General features: G+C 39.2%; 1 protein-coding gene across 7 annotated transcripts in view; it reads left to right on the forward strand.

The window, feature by feature from the left end:
• Positions 1-19,806, forward strand: part of CNTRL (centriolin) — a 74,626-nt gene extending 54,820 nt beyond the window's left edge. For 6 of the 7 annotated variants that reach the window (XM_081151129.1, XM_081151128.1, XM_081151132.1 and 3 more), the window contains 17 exons: positions 1,411-1,541; positions 1,679-1,819; positions 1,922-2,048; positions 2,837-3,001; positions 3,761-3,920; positions 5,079-5,194; positions 5,273-5,490; positions 8,826-8,983; positions 10,318-10,391; positions 11,446-11,634; positions 12,046-12,271; positions 13,855-14,060; positions 15,067-15,207; positions 16,549-16,821; positions 16,995-17,057; positions 18,318-18,530; positions 19,719-19,805. In XM_081151129.1, the coding sequence (XP_081007255.1) occupies positions 1,411-1,541; positions 1,679-1,819; positions 1,922-2,048; positions 2,837-3,001; positions 3,761-3,920; positions 5,079-5,194; positions 5,273-5,490; positions 8,826-8,983; positions 10,318-10,391; positions 11,446-11,634; positions 12,046-12,271; positions 13,855-14,060; positions 15,067-15,207; positions 16,549-16,821; positions 16,995-17,057; positions 18,318-18,530; positions 19,719-19,778 (2,661 nt within the window). In that variant the 3' untranslated portion in view covers positions 19,779-19,805. Of the gene's footprint in view, positions 1-1,410; positions 1,542-1,678; positions 1,820-1,921; positions 2,049-2,836; positions 3,002-3,760; positions 3,921-5,078; positions 5,195-5,272; positions 5,491-8,825; positions 8,984-10,317; positions 10,392-11,445; positions 11,635-12,045; positions 12,272-13,854; positions 14,061-15,066; positions 15,208-16,548; positions 16,822-16,994; positions 17,058-18,317; positions 18,531-19,718 lie in introns of all 7 variants that reach the window. The other variant, XM_081151127.1, reaches the window with a different exon arrangement.
• Positions 19,807-20,361: the final 555 nt, after the last annotated feature.

Raw genomic sequence — 20,361 nt, forward strand, 5'->3', positions numbered from 1 at the left:
AGTAGGCAGAGATCGACAGTAAGTGAACCAAAGCCAATAAGCTTTTCTCCCTTCATCCTCCCAAAATGACTCAGGGAGGCAGTTTGCTATGGAGGAAGAGGAGGGGAGAAAGTGCTATAATTTTTTGTAAGGAGTGTGCCAGGCAAGTTAAAACCTGACACAGAAGGAGACAAAAAAACTACTTGGAAACGTGGCATTCTGGAGTGCGTAGTGAGTTTTGTCCAGTGCTTTGCTGATGAAACTGACAGAAACCTGTCATGTGAAATGGAAAGTACAGTGAATTATCTATAGCTCTTCAGGAGCTTGCCAACACTTTTGCATTCACACAGGATATTAAATCCACAAGTTTAATATACTTGTAAAATCAGACATGCCTCTGATTTAGTGCAACTGCAAAACTTGAGTTTTTGGCTAAAGGTGAGTGACACTGCTCAACCAAGTGCAAACCAAACTCTATTTTTGGAACTTTGATGACATTATTTAAGCCTTTTATTTTAGAAAGAGAAACCAAATTGATTTAAAAAATACTGCATATGCAAGTCTTGTATAGGAATGTTTTGAAATACTTCAAAAGTATTTAATATTTGCATTTCTCAACCATAATTAAATCATCTTTAGATTAATGAGGTTTTCTTTAACATGATAATAGCTAGAGTACAGCCAGAAGAAGGAATATTAATAAAATCACCTCATTACCACTTAATTGGGTAGATATTTTTAATTGAAAAAATAATGTGCAATAATATTACAGATTATTTCTTAAATAATCCAGTCTCACCACCCTAAAATGATTATTTTTACTTTTGCATAGCTTTTTTGTCTTTGTTGACACAATTTTACATAGTTGGTCTTACTTTGCTTGTACCGTTTTAAATTTATCTTTTTCAAACAATATAATATCATAAACATTTTTCCATGTTGCTACATTGTCATCTTAAAGGCTGCTGTGTTGATACATTATCACTTGTTGAATTGATTATTTCTCCTATTATTTCAATATACAATGAGCATTTCTGTGTGGTAGTTCTTTACTTCTGAATTCTTCTCTGAGAATCGGAGAGTCAAAGTGAATGAACATTTTTTAAAGTATTGCCTTGTTTTCCAAGAGTTATACCAATTTACACTACCAGTAGCTCTGAGAGAGAAGACCATAACTGAATTGCTATTTTTTTTAAAATTGATTTTAGAGAGGAAGTGAGGGAGAGAGAAGGAGAGAAATATCAATGTGAGAGAGAGACACTGATTATTTGCCTCCCATACTCACCCTGACCAGGGATAGAACTCGAAACCTGGGCATGTGCCCTGATGGAAAATTGGACCAAGGCCTTTCGGTGTACAGGACAATGCTCCAACCAACTGAGCCATGCCTGCCAGGGCCTGAATTGCTTTTAATGACCGTTTCTTTTCTAGACAAAAATTGCTGTTGACAAGTTCACTGATGCCAGGAGAAATTTATTGCAAACCGAGAAAGATGCCGAGGAATTAGAAAGGAGAGCTCAGGAAACTGCTATCAACCTTGTCAAAGCTGACCAGCAGCTCAGGTATGTGGAATCCCTCAGCCATTGATATATCTGGTGATTTGAATGAAAAGTTTAGTTCTAAGAGGATAATAATTGCTTTATGATAAATAGTGCATATTAAGTCTAAGGGGCCTCATGGGAATAAAGCGATGTTTTAGATTGATCCAGGCTGACACAGAGAATTTGGAGCAGCACAAAATTGAACAAGAAGAAATCTTGAAAGAAATAAACAAAGTTGTTGCAGCAAAAGACTCAGACTTCCAGTGTCTAAACAAGAAGAAGGAAAAACTGACTGAAGAGTAAGTACCACAGCCACTGTAGGGCTTCAAGGGGCTTGCAATGGAAGACATATTGGGGTTCAGTCTCCATTTGGATCTGCTTTATTACTGCGTGCTTTGTAGGCTGCAGAAACTGCAAAAAGATATCGAGACTGCAGAACTCAATGAGGATCACCACCTGCAGGTGCTTAAAGAGTCGGAGACCCTCCTGCAGGCCAAGAGGGCAGAGTTGGAGAAGCTGAAAAGCCAGGTATGGCAACAGATATTTTGAAACCTACATTCGTGTGATGATTATAAAAAGAAATACATGTTTGGTTGTAGAAAAGACTGGAAAATACAAAATAAAGCTTAAAGCGTAAATGAGACTGTATATCCTAGTGGACAAGAGTAGAGTCCAACCCAAATTTTAATCCCAGTTCAATAAAATGTACTATTGGGTAAAAGGAGTGAGTCTCAGAACAGGATATACTCAGATTGTTTATGTTAAATGTGTTTATGAACACATTTATTTTTGTATTTTGTTTGTATTTTTAGTCTATAGTAAAGTACAAAACTGGTCATCTGATAAGGGGGGGATTATCAGGATTTTCTCTTTCCTGTCTTTTGCATGTTTTCATTTTCTGCTTTTTATGTAAACAAATACATATTACTCTTAAAATTGTAAGTAATTTTAAAATTTACAAAATGAATAAATTTTTAAAATACCCGCCTAACCTCCATTGCCAAAGTTGTCAAATGGAATGAGGTATAGATATGAAAGTTCTTTGAAAACTGTAACCTGGGGGATCATTATTTTCCTTTTTTTGTTTTTGGTATGATTTGAGTGATTTTACATATGTGAGCTCAAAATCTTTATTAGGCATTTCAGGCCTGTATCCCAGCCTGGCCTTTCTGACTCTTGCAGCCAGGATAATTAGAATTAGGCTAGCTCCTAACTTCTCCCCACAACCTTTAGCTGGACTAAATATCCTCTATCCTAGCAGTGAAGGCTGTGTGGCCTTTGTCAAACTTTGTATTCTTCACTTTTCTTTAATGCAGATCACAGCTCAGCAGCAGGAGATGGCCGTCTTGGACAGGCAGTTAGGGCATAAAAAGGAGGAGCTGCATCTACTCCAAGAAAGCATGGTCCAGGCCAAAGCTGACCTCCAGGAAGCACTGACACTGGGCGAAACTGAAGTAGCTGAGAAGTGCAGTCATATTAGGGTATGTTTTCCAGTGGATTTTCTTAAGAGTCCTAGGATAGTGCTATAGGTTTATTTTGAGATATTTTCATTGGTTCCCTCCCCCATCAAATGCAAATATAAATTCATGAATCTTGACTCCTCTTGTAACACCAGTTTGGTGGTGTGTTATGTAGCCACACTGGCTGTCATGTGCAGCTCACCCAGTAACGTTTTCTGGATATGCACAAAGTTTTCTGCCTCTGTGCCTTTCTCATACCATTTCTTCTCCAGGAATTACCTTTCTGAGAATGTCCTGATCCTACCCATTTTTCATGGTCCAGGTTCATGCCACTAAGACTTCCCTGACTTTTCCTTTACCCTGGAAGGAGTTTCTCTTCTGAGTTTAGTAGCACTCTGCACATTTCCTCGGGCATCTTAACCTTTCCTGATCATGTTTCTGTTTCCAGCCTTACTTCCCCACAAGGGACAAAGGCCCTGGAGGGCAGGAGAGGTATCTGACTGAATCAGCCTTTTTTCTCTACAACACATTGCCTTGCACATAGCGAATATTACATATACATTTTAAATGAAAATAGTGTGTTACCTTCTTACTTCTATTATACAGAAATATGTTAGTGTAATACAGTGCTGTTCTTGACATAAAAGGCAAAAATGAGCTTGTTTCCAAATTAGAATTTCTATAAGATAAAATAGTTAATAACAGAATAGATATTAAAGTAATTTCTATTTATAATTTTCTGAAGGGGGTGACTTTTTTTTTTTTTTTTTTTTTGCACAGGAAGTAAAATCTCTTTTGGAAGAACTGAGTTTTCAAAAAGGAGAACTGAATGTCCAGATTAGTGAAAAAAAAACTCAACTTACTCTTATAAAGCAGGAAATTGAAAAAGAAGAAGAAAATCTTCAGGTAGTTTTAGGGAAGATGTCTAAACATAAAACTGGTAAGTTTAAAGGAAAACAATTGTGTGAAGTCTGAGGTTGGAAATGTCTGTATTCCAGGTCACAGGAAAAAACCATATTGTCAAATAAGCTTCTTTTAAAGTTTAACCTTACAGATTTTAAAAGGAATATGATATTTTTCCCCATACAAATTAATAAAGTTTATTTAAAAGCAATATAATCATATTCGTTGCTGACGCAGTGTGGTGAAAGCAGAACACTTACTTGTCGGCTGTTGATTAAAGTGTGAATTGGAACACTCTCCCATTGTTCAAGACTCATACAGTTCACACCTGCTGAACCATTTAGCCCATATCTAGTTATCTAGAGAAGGCAAGCATTTATGCCCATCACAGGAATATTTTTTTAAAAAAGAGAAGCCTTTATTTCCTTATTTCGCAAATTAAGCTGTGTGAGTTGTTTACTTGCAGCAAAATTTATGACAAAATTCAGAAACAAATGACAAATTTAAAAGCCCAATTTTAAAAATATCAAGACATGCAAAAATGCTGGTGAGGAGAGTGGAAAAATAGATAAAAACTGAATACACATTGGGGAGAAAAAGGAACATCTGTAATATTTTAAACAAAAATAAAATTTAAAAAAAGGTAAATTACCAAAGTTCAAAAAAAACAACACAACAATACAGAGTCTAGTCTGAATTAATTTTAATATGTATGTGTGTGCGCGCGCGCACATGCACGCACACTCTAGAAGGAAATACATCAAAGTGTTATTGCAATAGATGCTGGAATAATGATGGATTTTGGAGTTTTTCTTCTATACTTTTTTCCCCCAAATTTTCTATAGTTAGCAAATATTTTTATAATCATAAGAAAGTTACTATTTAAAAATCTGTATTTCAAAGGACAAAATTTTTCCTATTTTGACTAAAATTCTTTTAGGTGGGATAAATGCCTTTAGAACTAGATCTTCGTTAAATGTTTTTATTAAAATGTTTTGTTAAAATTAATGCTTAGCAATACTTTTAAAGGATTGTTTCATTCAAAATACAATTATTAGCTCCATTAATTCAGCACAACAAATATTTTTTTATTTTCTCTTGTTTCTTGTATCAGTCAATAGCATTTTTTTCTGTTTCATTTTATAAATGTTTCCAAGTTCATTTAATGGCATGGGCTATGCTTTGTTTCTGTTAGAACTAAAGAATATTCTGGACATGCTGCACCTTGAAAACAATGAGCTACAGGGTTTGAAGCTACAACATGACCAAAAGATGTCTGAGTTAGAGAAAACTCAGGTTGAAGTGCTGGAGGTAATAAAGCCGTTTTACCCATACCAAACTTCAGTCTTTGTCTTTTAGCATGTTTGAGTGATCTTTTATCTGATTTAGGAGAAACTGGAGTTAGAGAATTTGCAGCAGGCAGCCCTTCGACAGAAAGGGGAAATAGAGTGGCAGAAGCAGCTCCTAGAGAAGGACAGACGGGAAACAGAGCGAATAACTGCTGAGACCCGAGCCTTACAATCATGTGTTGAGTCTTTGTGCAAAGAAAAGCAAGATCTTGAAGATAAATGTGACAGCTGGGAAAAGAAGTTGGCACAAACCAAACGGTGAGAACAGGAACAAATAAGCTTGCAGCATCACTTCTTGAAAGCTGAAATATTATACACACACTACACAAAAATTTAGAAAATGGAAAGAGTACTCTGCAAACTCAGTATCACAATAAAATTCACCAATAGTATTTTTGGGTAAATTTCCTTTTATGGTTTTTCCCCCCAAAGCATTTTCTTAAATAACCTGTTGTGGGGGGTTTTTATAGTGCGTCTATTTATTTATTTGTTTACTTTTTTAATCCTCATCTGAGGATATGTTTATTTATTTATTTATTTTTAAATATATCTTTATTGATTTCAGAGAGAGGAAGGGAGGAGAGAGAGATAGAAAAGTCAGGGATGAGAGAGTCATTGATGGGCTGCTTCCTGCACGCCCCCGACTGGGGCTCGAGCCCGAAACCCCGGCATGTGCCCTGACCTGGAATCAGACCCTGATCACCTGGATCCTAGGTTGATGCTCAGCCGCTGAGCCACGCCCGGCTGGACTGAGGATATCTTTATTGATTTGAAAAAGAGACAGAGAGAGAAAAACATCAATGTGAGAGAGAAACATCCATCAGTTGCCTATCGTATGCACCCCAATGGGGGATTGAACCTGAAACCTAGGTATGTGCCCTGACCGGGAAACGAACCCACGACCCTTTGGTGCACATGACAAGGCTCCAACCAACTGAACCATACCAGCCAGGGCCTGTTGTGTTTGTTGTGGGGTTTTTTTTTAAGTAAAATAATGCATGCTGGACAATATAAATAAATGGAGAAATATACCTTGTTTGTGGGTAGGAAGACAATATTGTTACCATTCAGTTCTCCTCAAATTAATCTAGATTCAAAAGAATCACAGTCCAAATCCCAACAAGTTTTTAAAATAGAAATTGACAGTCTGGTTCTAAAATTCGTATGCAAATGACCTAGAATAAAATCTAACACTTTTTAGCTATGACACCAAAACAACTTTGAAAAAGAACAGAAGTTTAGGGTAATACTACTTGATTTCAAGACTCAGTATACAGCTATGGTAATCAAAACACTGTTGTATTGGTATAAAGATAGATAAATACATCAGTAGAACAGAATAGAAAGTCCAAAAGTAAACTCACAAATATGGGGACAGCTGATTTTGACAAAGATGCAAAGATATCCTTTTCAGTAAAGATTTTCTTTTTAGAAAATGTTACTGAGATAAATTGCATATTCGCCCCCTCCCAAAAGAACCTCAATCCATACCTCACACTATGTAAAAATTAAATGCAAAACCTAAGTGTAAAACTCCTAGGAAAAAAGCCTTTGTGACCTTGGGTTAGGCAAATATTTTTAGCTATGACACCAAAATCATGATCCATGAAAGAAAAATTGATAGCCCGGCCGGGTGTGGTTCAGCGGTTGAGCGTCGACCTAGGATCCAGGTGATCAGGGTTCAATTCCCAGTCAGGGCACATGCCCAGGTTGCGGGCTGCAGCCGATCAATGACTCTCTCATCACTGATGTTTCTATCTCCCTCCCTCTCCTTTCCTCTCTCTGAAATCAATAAAGGTATATTAAAAAAAATAATAAAATAAAATTGGACTTCTTCAAAACTTAAAACTTCTCTTTAAAAGACATTTAAGATAATGAAAAAACATGTCATAGATGGGAGAAAAAATTTTGCAACTATGTATCTTATAAAGGATTTGTACCCAAAGTCCTTTATTTTATTTTTATGTATATATATATATATATTAATATATATATACACATATAAAGAACTCTCAAAACGCAATAAGAAGAAAATGACCAATCCAATTTTCAAAGGGGCAAACGATTTGAACATTTTACTTAAGAAGACATATGAGTGTCATATAAGCACATAAAAAGATGTGCAGCATCATTGACCATTAGGAAAATGAAATTAAAACCACAATGATATATCATTACACATCTATTAGAATGGCTAAAACTAAAGCCTGATCATACTGAATGTTAGCAAGGAACTTTCACACGTGATTGGTGGGAGTGTAAAATGCTAGACCACTGTGGAAAATAGTGTACCTACCGGAAGATCTAGCAGTTCCACTCCTAAGTATTTACTCATGAGACATGAAAGCATATGTCCATACAAAGACTGTACGCTAATGTTCCTAGCAGCTTTTATTTGCAGTAGCTAAAAACTGGAAACAATCCCCTGGCCGGTCACAGTTTGATTCCCAGTCAGGGCACATGCCTGGGTTGTAGGCTTGATCCCCAGTAGGGGGCGTACAAGAGGCATCCGATCGATGATGCTCTCTCATCATTGATGTTTCTATCTCTCCCTCTCCCTTCCTCTCTTTGAAATCAATTAAAAAATTCAAAACAAAACTGGAAACAACCTAAATGTCCATCAGCTGGTGAATAGGCAAATTACAGTATATCCATACCATGGAATACTACTCAGCAATAAAAAGTGATGGAGTTGATCGGCCTTGGCTGGTTAGTTCAGCTGGTTAGAGTATCATCCCAATATGCCAAGGTTACAGGTTCAATCCCTGGTCAGGGCACATATAAGAAACGACCAATAGCCCGGCTGGGCGTGGCTCAGTGGTTGAGCATCGACCTAGGATCCAGGAGATAGAAGTTCTATTCCTGGTCAGAGCACATGCCTGGGTTTCGGGCTCAATCCCCAGTTGGGGGTGTGCAGGAGGCAGCTGATCAGTATTCTCTGTTATCATTGATGTTTCAGCTTTCCCTCTCTCCCTTTGTCTCTCTGAAATCAATAAAGATATATATATTTTAAAAAGAAACGACCAATGAATGTATAAATAAGTGGAACAAAAAGCAATGTTTCTCTCCCTTCCTCTCTCTCTCAAAATCAGTCAATAAATTTTAATAAAGGAGGGGGGATGGAGTTGATACAACAACATAGTTGAATCTCAGCGTAATTATTCTGTGAAAGAAGCCAAACAAAACCAAGTTCATACTGTGTGATTCCTGTTATATAAAAGAATGCATGCTCATGCATGTCTGTTTATGGACAAATCCTATTATACAAACAATTGTGTTTCCTACTTTTACACTTACCAGAAGTCAGAGATCCATTTTAATTACTCCAATTTTTGGCATTGCTAGTCATGCTTTTATCCCTGATTTTTATAAAACTTCAATTTAGTGAGTTATTTTTTGAAAAATCGCCTATGTGGAAAGCTGAAAATAAGGTTTCTTTTGAAAATGAGTTGAAGAGCCTTAAATGTTTTAAGACTTATAATCTTTCAGATTCCATAACTAATTTGTGAAAGGATAGCACTGTTCCTCAGTTGCCTCGTGTGTGCTTGAATGTTTTCTTTTGACAGCCTGTCTGTTCTCTACTTGGATGGTAGAATTTTAGCAGCTACAGAAGAAAATAGCAAAATGGAGCAATTGAACTTAGAAAAGCTGCAATCGGGTGTCAGAAAACTGCAGCAGGAACTAGACCGTTTAAACCAAGACAAGCTCTCCCTGCATAAAGACATGGCAGCAATGCAGCAGCAGCTGAGAGGTATGAGGCCGCACAGCAGGGGCTTCTGCCTTTTGTTAGGTCTTCATTTAATTGTTTGATTTTCTTATTATTGAAATAACTCATGCTAATGGGCATGGGGTTTCTTTTAGAAATGACAAAAATGTTCTAAATTTAGATTGTGGTGATGTTTGTCCAGTTGTGAATATAGTAAAAGCCTCTGAACTGTACACTTTAAGCGGGTGAAATACATGGTATGTGAATATCTCAGAGCTGTTTGACACTAATTTCTTTTCCTTAAAGAACAATTTTGAAATAGCAAAAAGATGAAATAAAATTTACTGTTGCCCTGCCACAGTGGCTCAGTGGGTTGAGCATTGTCCCATGCCCCCAGAAGTCCCCGGTTCGATTACCAGTCAAGGCACAAGGGTTTCAGGCTTGATCCCCAGTAGGAGGTGTGCAGGAGGGGATGTTTCTCTCTCCCCCTCTCTCTCCCTCTCTCTCCCTCTCTCCCCCTCTCTCTCCCCCCTGTATCTCTCTCTCTCCCTCTCCCTCTCTCTCTCTCCTTTTTCCCCCTCCCTTCCTCTCTCTCTCAAATCAATAAAAACATTTTATTTTAAATAAAAAATAATTACTATCAACCTCACCCCTCAGAGATAATTCCTATTAACAGTTTGGTGAATATCCTCCCAGATTTTTCCTAGGGATATGTGTGTTTGTTTGTATAGTTTTAAAAAGAAAAAGAAAGATGCAAATAATATCTTTATTACCAAATCTTTATAATTATTTGTGATTATTTAGGAGAAGTTACTAAGTAATTCTAGCTAATAATATACTATGTCTTAGACATGATGCAAATATTTTATATGTAGTTACTCATTTAATCATTATAACATTTTCATGAGACAAAAGCTATTATTTTACCCATTTACAAATGTGGGAACTTTAGTTTCCTTGTCACTTGCTTAAGAGAAGTGATTTGCCCAGCCTCACATAGCTAGTAAGTGACAAAACCAATATAGATATAAAATCTATTCCCAAATTTTCTTCCTGAAAGATTGTGCCAAATTTACATTTCTACCAGCAGTGTTGAAGGTACCTGATTATAAATCGTGCACCTCATTGACACTAGGTATTATCTGTAAAAAAAATTTGTTAGGATTTGAAAATAGAAGTCTTAATACCTTGGCTTCAAGCCCAGATCTGGTTGTGCACATACATCTCTCCTTTGGCCTTTAAAAAGATAGTGTGGCATAATCATACATTTAGCAGAAGTACGTGTAAATTCACTTCCACTCTACTTTTGGGGGGAGCTAATGGGAATCTGGAAAATGCATACAATATATTTCTTATATCATGTAATGTTATTTCTGTAGAAAAGCAAGAAACACTAAACTCATTACAGGAAGAACTAGCTGATGTTCAAGAACATTTGATCCTAACAAAAGAGGTAAGCCTAACATGTAATCTTCTAGTGGTATCCTGAAGACACACAAACAATTGGTTGAAATATCAATCAAATAGGCTGGTTCCTTTTCACACCAGCAGGTCCTATAGAGCCATTTATATAACACAAAAATCATATACACAAAAATTTTGATGCAGAGCAGTGATTTTGTAATTTATTTTAGCCCTAGAACTCTTGATTCTAACAGTTAATAAGGTGGTGGCTAGATCAGAGCCCAACCCCTCAGCAGCCCCTGTGGAGGCTTCAGGGACCAGATGGACCACCTCTTACCTGTGGCAAAGATGAGGCCTCTAAAGGCTGAGCTTAGATTCGATCACTCATTGAGCTGCAGAGTGGATACTTGACCCTTATACTTCTAATGATCTTCTTAAAAGTAATGTTGTCCTGTGAGAATAGTGTTATAATTTGAGTTTCAAAGAACCTCAAGCAAGTTCTGGGCCTCAATTCCCACTATGTAAATTAGAGGTTTGCTTAGACATCTAAATTCTCTTCCTCTACCTCTAGGATTCTTTGTTTCTAAGAGGTATAAAATGTAAAATCAAAGTATTCTATCTTTGAAAATGTCTTAAATGGGTTCTCATGAATATTTTTGGTGTTGTTAGAAATACGGTAACTTTTTCAAAAATGCTTAATTTGAAGAAAGAAGTATTTATTGTTTTCTGAGTTTTTTAACCTGTATATTTCAAATGATTACAAAACCATGAGTTTGGGTTCATTTTCAATAAGAATTAACCTTATTCGGTTTTTCTTAATCTTCTTAGCAAGCCTGTGAGGTAGGTATTATTTATTCCCACCTCAATGACAAGGCAACTAAAGCTCAGAGGAACTGAATCTCTTGCTGAGGTTATGACATCTTCCATCATCTTATTTTTTTAGGTACTAAAAAGAGGAGCGCCAATGATTGAGTTCTGGTACCTTTGTATAAGTTTGTTGAGATAATAAAGGATATGGAACTTTTATTTTGTCTCATTTTGTCAGATTTAGCAAATGCTGGAGTGGGTTTGTTAGTAGTTTCAATGTATCCTTTCACCTAAAGGACCTGCTCCACACCACCAAGCGGAAGGATGCGCTGCTCAGTGAGCAGACCAGACTCCAGAAGGACATCAGTGAGTGGATAAAGAAGTTGCAAGACTGTCAAGGAGAAGGGGAGATGAAACAACAACAGCTTCAAGTGCTCCAGAATGAGATAGAAGAAAACAAAGCCAAACTAGCCCAACAAGACATGGTACTACACAGTTATGATTTTACATAATAGGAAACACTTTGTCAATTATGTAAGCTTTTTTCCCCCTGGCAGAAACCTGCTGAGAAGTACCTGCTGTGGAACTAGCTTCCCTTAACTGCCCTGTGTAACCAGGGGGTATTAGTATTTCTGGACTATTAAGGCCTTAGAACATTGGCCCTGTAAAGAAACTTGATGGCCACATGTCATTTGCTGCCTGAATCCCCTCCTCATATGCTGGCCAAATCGTTTTCCAGTCCCTGCTTGATCACCTTTGTAAAGGGAACTCACTCTGCCACTGTGGGCTGTTTCCTACTTTCTGTTGAACTGGAATCTAACTAGTGTCCATGAAGGTTCCCTCATCTGGGGCACTGTTTGTTATTGTGTGACTGACTAAAGTTGTTCTTTATTAAGATGTTTCAAAGACTCCAGAAAGAGAGAGAAAGTGAAGAAAAAAAATTAGAAGCCAGTAAAGCGACACTGAAGGAGCAGCAGCACCAGCTGGAAAAGGAATTAACAGACCAGAAAAGCAAACTGGACCAGGTGCTCGCAAAGCTATTGGCAACAGAAGAGCGAGTCAGGACTCTGCAGAAAGAGGAAAGGTGTGGTGAGGCCCTGGAGAAGACACTCTCCCAAACCCGTATGTATCCTGGAACATCACATTTGGAGGGGGGTGGTTCTTCTCGTGTCCTGTAAATTGTATACAGGAGACCCAGGCCACAAGCACAGCCCCGAAAGGAGGCCGGAGAAGCACAGCGGGAAGTACGGAGCACACTTGACCCTCCCAGCCCTGAGAGAGGCGTCTGGGACTGACTGTTCAGCCTTCTTGCTTTGCATATTGTCTGTCTTGAGAATGCTGTCCCAAGGAAGTAGGACAGTAAGGCAGATAAGTGCCAAAAGGTGCTCTACAGGCTTTCTGTGAAGTGCGTTATTTATGAGCTTTGGAACAATGACCCATGTCATCTCAAGCAGGGATAAAAACAATATTAACTGTTCTACTTCTATCCAATTTGACAAAATACCTAAATAGAGTTATTTGCCTTTGGGTCTGTTTGTTCTCACTTAAGTCCTATATAAATGAAGTTGACATGGAAATTCTGGGTAAATGATTGTTCTAACATCAATAAATGATTTTTTTCTTCAGGGTTTAATAATGATCAGAAAATGTCCCCTCCTCTCACCCCTGAGTGAGCTCAGTGGACTTGAGGATCTGAAAGGGTTATTATTCCTTTTTCCCTGAGAACTCTTTTTTTTAAATCCTCACCGGGGATATGTTTTTATTGATTTTAGTGAGAGAGGAAGAGAGAGAGAGACATTGATGTGAGAGAGAAACATCGATTGGTTGCCTCTGGTACACACCTGGACTGGGGATCGAAACCTTTTGGTGCATGAGACGACACTCCAACCAACTGAGCCACCCGGCCAGGGCACCCTGAGAAGTTTTGATAGAACCATATCCAACCATTTCATTATGAAAATGACACCTAACAAAAAAAACTTTTAAAAAAAAGTGTGACAATGCCAGAGGTGTAAAAATGAAATCTGGATAGGGTGTTACTCTAAGAAGGTGATCAGAAAAATTTGTTTTAGGTGTCACTTATTTATAAGCATTATTTATTGAGTCTCACTGGGTACCAAGTATTGCATACATGATTCCCATTGATCACTAGGAGATAGGTTCCCCCTGTATAATAGGGCTCATACCACTCCAAATCCTGTGTTGTTTGCACTGTGCTGCCTCCTGTGAGGAAGTAGTGGTGTGCCTCAAAATCAAGGTCTTTAAAAACACTTCAGCAATCTGTTCCATGTTCCCTGCACCTCAGGATTGATGCTGCTTTTGAGTCAAAGACTCAAAAAGGAGGCAAAATATTACAGATGTCCCTTTTCTTTCTTTCTTTTTTTTTTTTTATCTGCAGTCAAAATCAATGCACAAATCCCATGTTTCTTACTGCTTTCTATTAAATGTATAAAAAACATTTAAAAAAAAAAAGGAGGCAGTTGCTATCTATCACTTTGGAATCAGGCCCTCCAGGACCAATTATGTCAAGAGGCACCTTATCTAGGCCTTTTTCTGGGCCTTTGGTGTGGTCCGAGGGGCCTTGGAAGACTTAGTGGTGAAGGAGTGGGTAGCATGTCATTATGCCATCTGCCCAGGAGGGAAGGAAAGCTCTTACCACACCAGCTGGGGGCCTCTTGCTAAAGTGCAAAAAATGCTCGTTTCAGAACAACAGCTTTCAGAACGGGAGCAGCAATTAATGGAAAAGTCAAATGAGCTGCTGGCTCTCCAGAAAGAGACAGATTCTATGAGGGCAGACTTCAGTCTCTTGAGGAACCAGTTCTTGACAGAAAGAAAGAAATCTGAGAAACAGGTTCTTAGCCTGAAGGAAGCACTTAAGATCCAGCGGAACCAACTGGAGAAAAACCTTCTTGTGAGTACCTGCTGCCCTGGCAGTTTTTGAGGAAATGATGCATTTAAATATTTAAACTAAAACACCGCTTCAATGTTTCAACATAGAGAAAATAGATTACCTGTCAACCCAACTGTTGCTTTTGGCATATTTATGTGTAATACCTTCTTGAAGCTGACGTGGATGCTGCCTGAGTCTGGGCTGCAGCCCTGGCTGGAAAGATGGTCCTGTGAACACACAATGTCAGCGATAGCAGAGAGCACGCTCAGCTGGCAAGCCGCTGCTTATGCTCCCCTGGTGGGGTGCATGGAGTTGAGGGAAGGAAGGCTTCTAAAGACATTTACACAGCTGTAGTCAGTGCTCACAGATTTTTCTCATCCCATCCTTTCGGTCAACCTTAGCTTTAATTAATCATTATCCTAAAACCATGAGGCCCAATCTAGCATGCTTTTATCCCTGAAATAAATTTTGGGTGGTGATACTCAGATGAACTCAAAACAGTTTATGGTGGGTGGAAACAGATGGGCAGCAACAGGGACAGTCACAGGAGTCAGTTTATCCAACACACTCTGGAGGAGTTATTGAAGCCAGGTGGTGTGAATGGAACTTAAAATCGTGTGTTTCCCAAAAGGTGATAGATTCCCTTACAACTAGTGATACGGTAACATGATTGTAAAGATAATATGCAGCTATCTGGATTTTAATCCTCCCAACAACCCTATGATGATGGGGGTCATCATTCCTATTTTGCAGACAATTAATGGAGGCTCAGAAAGGGAAAGTAACTTACTATCAAAAATAATGTTGCAGATCTAGGATTCAGACCTTGGGCTAACAGACTCTGAGCATGTATGTGCTCCCAGCTCTACCACAGCTGCTAAAAAAGGCAGTAGAATTACCCCCATTTTACAGCTAGAGAAGCTGTGGCCCAGATGGGAAGTGAAGTTACAGAGCTGGAGAGTGTATAAGCCAGCCACGACATCTCCATATGCTGGACCGCAGAGTCATTTTCCTCCTTCCGTGCCAGGAGCAAAAGCAGGAGAACAGCTGCATGCAGAAGGAAATGGCAACAATTGAGCAGGTGGCCCAGGACAACCACGAACGGGCCAGGCGCCTGATGAAGGAGCTCAACCAGATGCAGCATGAGTACGCAGAGCTCAAGAAACAGGTGCGTCCAGGAGTCCTGGCCCACCTCCCGGACGGAGGGCCCTCAGTAGGCACGCTCACTCCCGTGGCCTCAGACAGACTTCACTTCTCAAACAGCTTGTTAGGAGGAGTATTTCTTTGTGGAAATTGTAAAAAGCTAACTATAAGAATGTTAAGTCAAATTTGTATTTCTAGTCTTAAAATTTAGAAATGTACCTCCACAAGAAAAACATATTTGTACAAAATATATATTTTAAATTCCCTTAAATTCAACAAGCTCATTGTTCTGAGAGAAAAATGAAGTTCTTCAACATAAAATTTTATCATGTCTCAAAAAAGTATGTTGAAGTGTTAGATTTTATGTTAGAAACAAGTCTGTAAGAGCCAAACCCCCAGCAAGAAAGAATGGGCTCCAGGGGAACCTTCACTGCCCTGCAGTGGGTGTGAGAGTAGTTCACGCTTAGAACAGAGTCTCTCCTCCTAGAAGCCCCTGGTGTCCCTTAGCCAGTGTCAGCATCTGGGCCACCCAGGACTCTCTAGTTGGGCTGCTATGGCCACTCATTTGACCCTGCCACACTTTGTCCTTTGGACAACTCCATGTGGCATTTCGGTTTCATCTGTGTCTCCAAACCACACTCCCTTTGGTTCAAGAAAAGAAAAAAAATTTAAAGGCCCCAAACCTCTGCAAACTTGGAAGAGCAATTAGTAGTGGGTATGACTATCTTCACTAAGCTCTTTTTGGAGAAAACCACATATAGTAGTCTTAGGTATTCAGCACAGTCTGTAACACCTGAGGAACCTCTGACTGCCCAAATCACCAGGTTCTTCACCTGTAAAAGGAAAGCATTTGACCAGATCATTTCTAAGCCCCATTCAGCATTAACATTTATAATCTGACTTGTTTCAGTAAATGGCCCTTTTCTCCTTTGGGATTTAGTTATTGTAGTTGCCATTTATTGGGTACCACTAAGGTAGCTCATATAAATTCTCAGTTCTCTGTTTTTTTAATGCAAGGTATTATCATCTATAAATGAGGTAACAAGCTCAGAAATTAGCTTACTTGCCCTAACTCATGTGGTTATGTTTACTGGCAGTGAGACTGAAATCCAGCTCTAACTCCAGAGAGACTGACTTCTACAGAGTTAATATACTGTCAAGGAATACTGTGCCCATGCTTTTCTCACGGGAAGTTGCTCCACTCAAAATGCCAGTAAAATCCTTTACTTGGTAGCTTATAGGTACTGGAGTAGTTGAAAAATCACAAGTTTTTTACATTTGTAGATCTTTAAATACATAACACATTCAACAGTTCAATTCCAAGTAAGTCCCAAACTTTACCAATGGTATTTGACTCTCTCTTTAGATGGCAAACCAAAACGATTTGGAGAGAAGACAAATGGAAATCAGTGAAGCAATGAGGACACTTAAATCTGAGGTAAAAGATGAAATCAGAACCAGCCTGAAGAATCTCAACCAGTTTCTTCCAGAACTACCAGCGGATCTGGAAGCTATTCTGGAAAGGAACGAAAACCTAGGAAGAGGATTGGAAAGCTTGAAAGAGAACTTTCCATTCACCACGAGTGAGAGACCATTACCTTTGGAAGAAAAACCTAATTTTTCCCAGATCCACATCATGGTAAGGGTTTATCCTGCTAGTCTCTGGACTTTGTAGAAGGATAATTTGGTTCCTACCTCCCTCAGATTAGCTGAAAAACAGACTTGAGGGTGGGGAGGATAGAAGGAGGGAAAGGTGGTTGGTTACAGATAGTGGCGCATGGTGACTGATGGTCCCCTTTCCCTCTGAACAAGGATGAACACTGGCGTGGAGAAGCGCTGCGAGAGAAACTGCGTCACCGTGAGGATCGCCTCAAGGTTGCCCTTTATGAAATACATATGAGCATGAATTCCTTGGCACACTGAGGAGAGGGGCAGATTGCTGGCTATCACACTGGCTCTACTGCAGCACTCCCAGCAGTCTGATAAGTTACATGGTCGAAGCGCAGGGAAGTTGGCATCACACAGTAAATGGAAGGGTCATTATTCAAAACCAGGAATTCTGGTGTTAAGCTCACTGTTCTTTAACTTACGTAATGCTGCTGCGCCTCAACTAAAACTGACAGAATCTAAGCATTTGGGACAGGAAATAGAGATACAATGATAAGCAATAAGGAGCTCACAGGCCAGTGGCTGGGGGAAAGATTGGGAATACTAGAAAAGTAGGCTTGGGTGTCAGATAAGAAGTTGTTTGGCTTGGAGCATGCTGAGTTTCAGAGCCTTGTGACTCATCCAGGGAAGCAAGTCTATCTGTAGGCAGCTGAAAATAGGAGTCTAGGATTTAGTGGTCAGTGTTGGCCTAAACATTTGGGGTTAAGGTAGAATAAGAGGGAACATAATGCACCTCTGGAGAACAGATTTTATATATATATGTATATATATACACACACACATACACACACACACAGAATGGGTGAGGGAGCTGTTTGTGTATTGAGTGGAGGCCCTTGACTTCTAATAGCCTTCAGCCACATGTGGCTATTTATATGTAAATTTGTTATAATTAAATCAGGTTAAAAACTCAGTTTTTCAGTTGCCACAACTCAAGCTCTCAATAGCCACATGTGACTAGTGGCTACTATATTGGACAGCACAGAGAACATTCCCTTCATACAGAAAGTTCTGTTGGACAGTGCTGCTCTAGACTGAATAATTTCAAAGGTACAGCGTTGGGAAAGCCAGAAAGTAGTCTGCTGTTGAGGATTAACTACATTGTGAGACACTGAAGATACCAGGTAGAGACCAATCTTCTGCGTCTGGGCAGAAAGGAAGAGAGAAATGAGCAGGAATTTAATGGGGAGGCGGGGATGCAGGAATCCTCAGCATTGTACAGTGGAGAGAACAGACTGAGTAAAAGGCCATTTCTGACCACACAAAGCAGTACAAGTTTACACACACTGAGAGCAGTGTGCCCCTCTAGATTTTTATTTTTTTAGGACAAGAGCATTTTCAGCAGCCATTCCTACTTTATGATAGTCAAATTTGCCTCTCAAATGTTAAATGTGAGGAAGCTACTGAGTAATAGTTCTGGTGCATTTTTTCTGTATAAAACCCTAAGTTTCATCCTAACACTTTCAGGCCCAACTTCGACGCTGTATGTCCAAGCAAGCAGAAGTGTTAATCAAAGGGAAACAGCAGACAGAGGGCACTTTACACAGCTTGAGGAGACAAGTTGACGCATTAGGGGAACTGGTCACCAGCACCTCTGCAGATTCCACATTGTCACCATCACACAGTCTGTCTCAGCTGGAGTCCTCCTTTGCAGAGGACTGTCAGCTTGGGCCAAGCCAGGTAAAAGGAAGCTCTTCACAAAGGGTCTGGTCTGTATTGCGTAAGTACCTGAAAGCTTTGGGGCACATAATCTAGAGGAGACTCAGAAGGAAAACAGTGCCACCTTCCAATCTCTGGAAAATTTGTCCTAGGAAGACTTGTTTTTTTCATGATCTCTAGGAAAAATGGAATCAACTGAGGTCTTAGGAAATAGACTAGACCTGGAGACTGGATGACCTGCCAGGGACATACTTAATTCTGCTATTAATACCTCCACCTCTGGATTTCCTTATTCCTCCTGGGTCACATAAGAAGTTGAGACCTGTGAGGCCAGTTTGAGCCCTAGTTTAGTCTGCCGTCCCCCTATATCCTGGGGAAAGCTGACTGACTGTGCCTACTGTTATTCCTCAGCAAAAGTTTGAACACAGACCTCTTAACCAGGGTCTATTTAAAAAACACACCTGAATTTCATAAAGGTTTTCTGTGTGACTTAGATATGGTTGATCATTTAGGAGGTACCTGAAATATACTTATTGGTTGGTAAATAGTTAACACAGCACTACTGTCAGAGACAGGTAATAGCTACCATTTTTGAGTACCTACTGTGTGCATGTATTAAACCCTTTACATGTATTTTTTTCATTTAATCTTTATACCCTGGAAGGTAGGATTATCCTTTTATCCAAATAAGGAAATTGTATAAAATGAAAACTGACATCTCACAGCAAAAGACAAAACCAGGATTTAGGGATTTATCTGTCTTTACCACAGAGCAGCAGTATATGGAATGCTTGAGCCACAAGGAACATTCAAGGAAAATTGCCTATTTAATAGGCACAAGCTCATTAGCAGCAGAGCCAAGATTTAAATATGATTACCTTAAAACTATGGTAGGACCCAAGTCAGGTACAGGCCCAAACCGTCATGGGCCTTAGGGAATACCTTAAGGAAGAGGGTGTCAGGTGGCTTTGGAGGTAAGACAGCCCCCAGTAGTGGGAGATGAGTGCACAGGGGTTTGGGGGCCAGGTTCAGTGATCAGCTCATGGTGGCAGCCAGAGTTCAGGTGCTCTACATTCAAGAGAATAACGGAGGAGGGGTTAGGGCACAGTGGGTTGAGGTATTAGTCCAGGTCTCTGTGGGATAAAAGCCCATACCACATTGGAGTTCGGGGGCTAGCTTCTGAGCCTATTTTATCTCCTTTCTTTTCAGAGCTCCTTCCAACAAGTTCTACAAGGTCCGTCAAAATTACGAGACGGTTACCAGCACTGATGCCATTCCCAGCTTCGTGCTCACAGGGTACCTGTTACAAATAGTTCTTTTAATCAGCACTTTCAGATGGAAGATCTTGAATTTTAGCTTATTATAATCTTAAAAGTAACTTTTTAACTTTCATCTTAAAACATTTTTCCAAAGAGGTACTCAAATACGTATTTTACCTACTAGCTATTATGCTGTCACCTAGTTCTGTTAATTTACTTAAGACCTGTTTTTACTGTTGTAAGAATTCATCCTTTCTTACTTTGTCTTACTGTAGGAAAAAAATGGTTCAGCCAGATGAGGAATACTCTCTCGCATAAGTGTATCTGAGGAAAGACCTTTTCTCCACTACCTCACGAACTTCATAGCTGGAATGCCACTTGGTTTTTATCAAGATCCAGTGAATTCAGATGCTGAAACTCCACTATAGTTTATCTCACTTATACCATTAAGGCCAGGGTTTTTGTAAGTCACCTGTACATATGGGAATAGTTGTAAACAATTTAAACCAGTGTCCTAGATGGCTGAGCATTTTTATTTTTTTATGTTTTAAATGTGCTGTTATAAAACCAATGCTGAATGTAACTGCAAATTT

Source organism: Miniopterus schreibersii (assembly GCF_964146895.1).
Source record: "Miniopterus schreibersii genome assembly, chromosome: 11".
Taxonomy (NCBI): domain Eukaryota; kingdom Metazoa; phylum Chordata; class Mammalia; order Chiroptera; family Miniopteridae; genus Miniopterus; species Miniopterus schreibersii.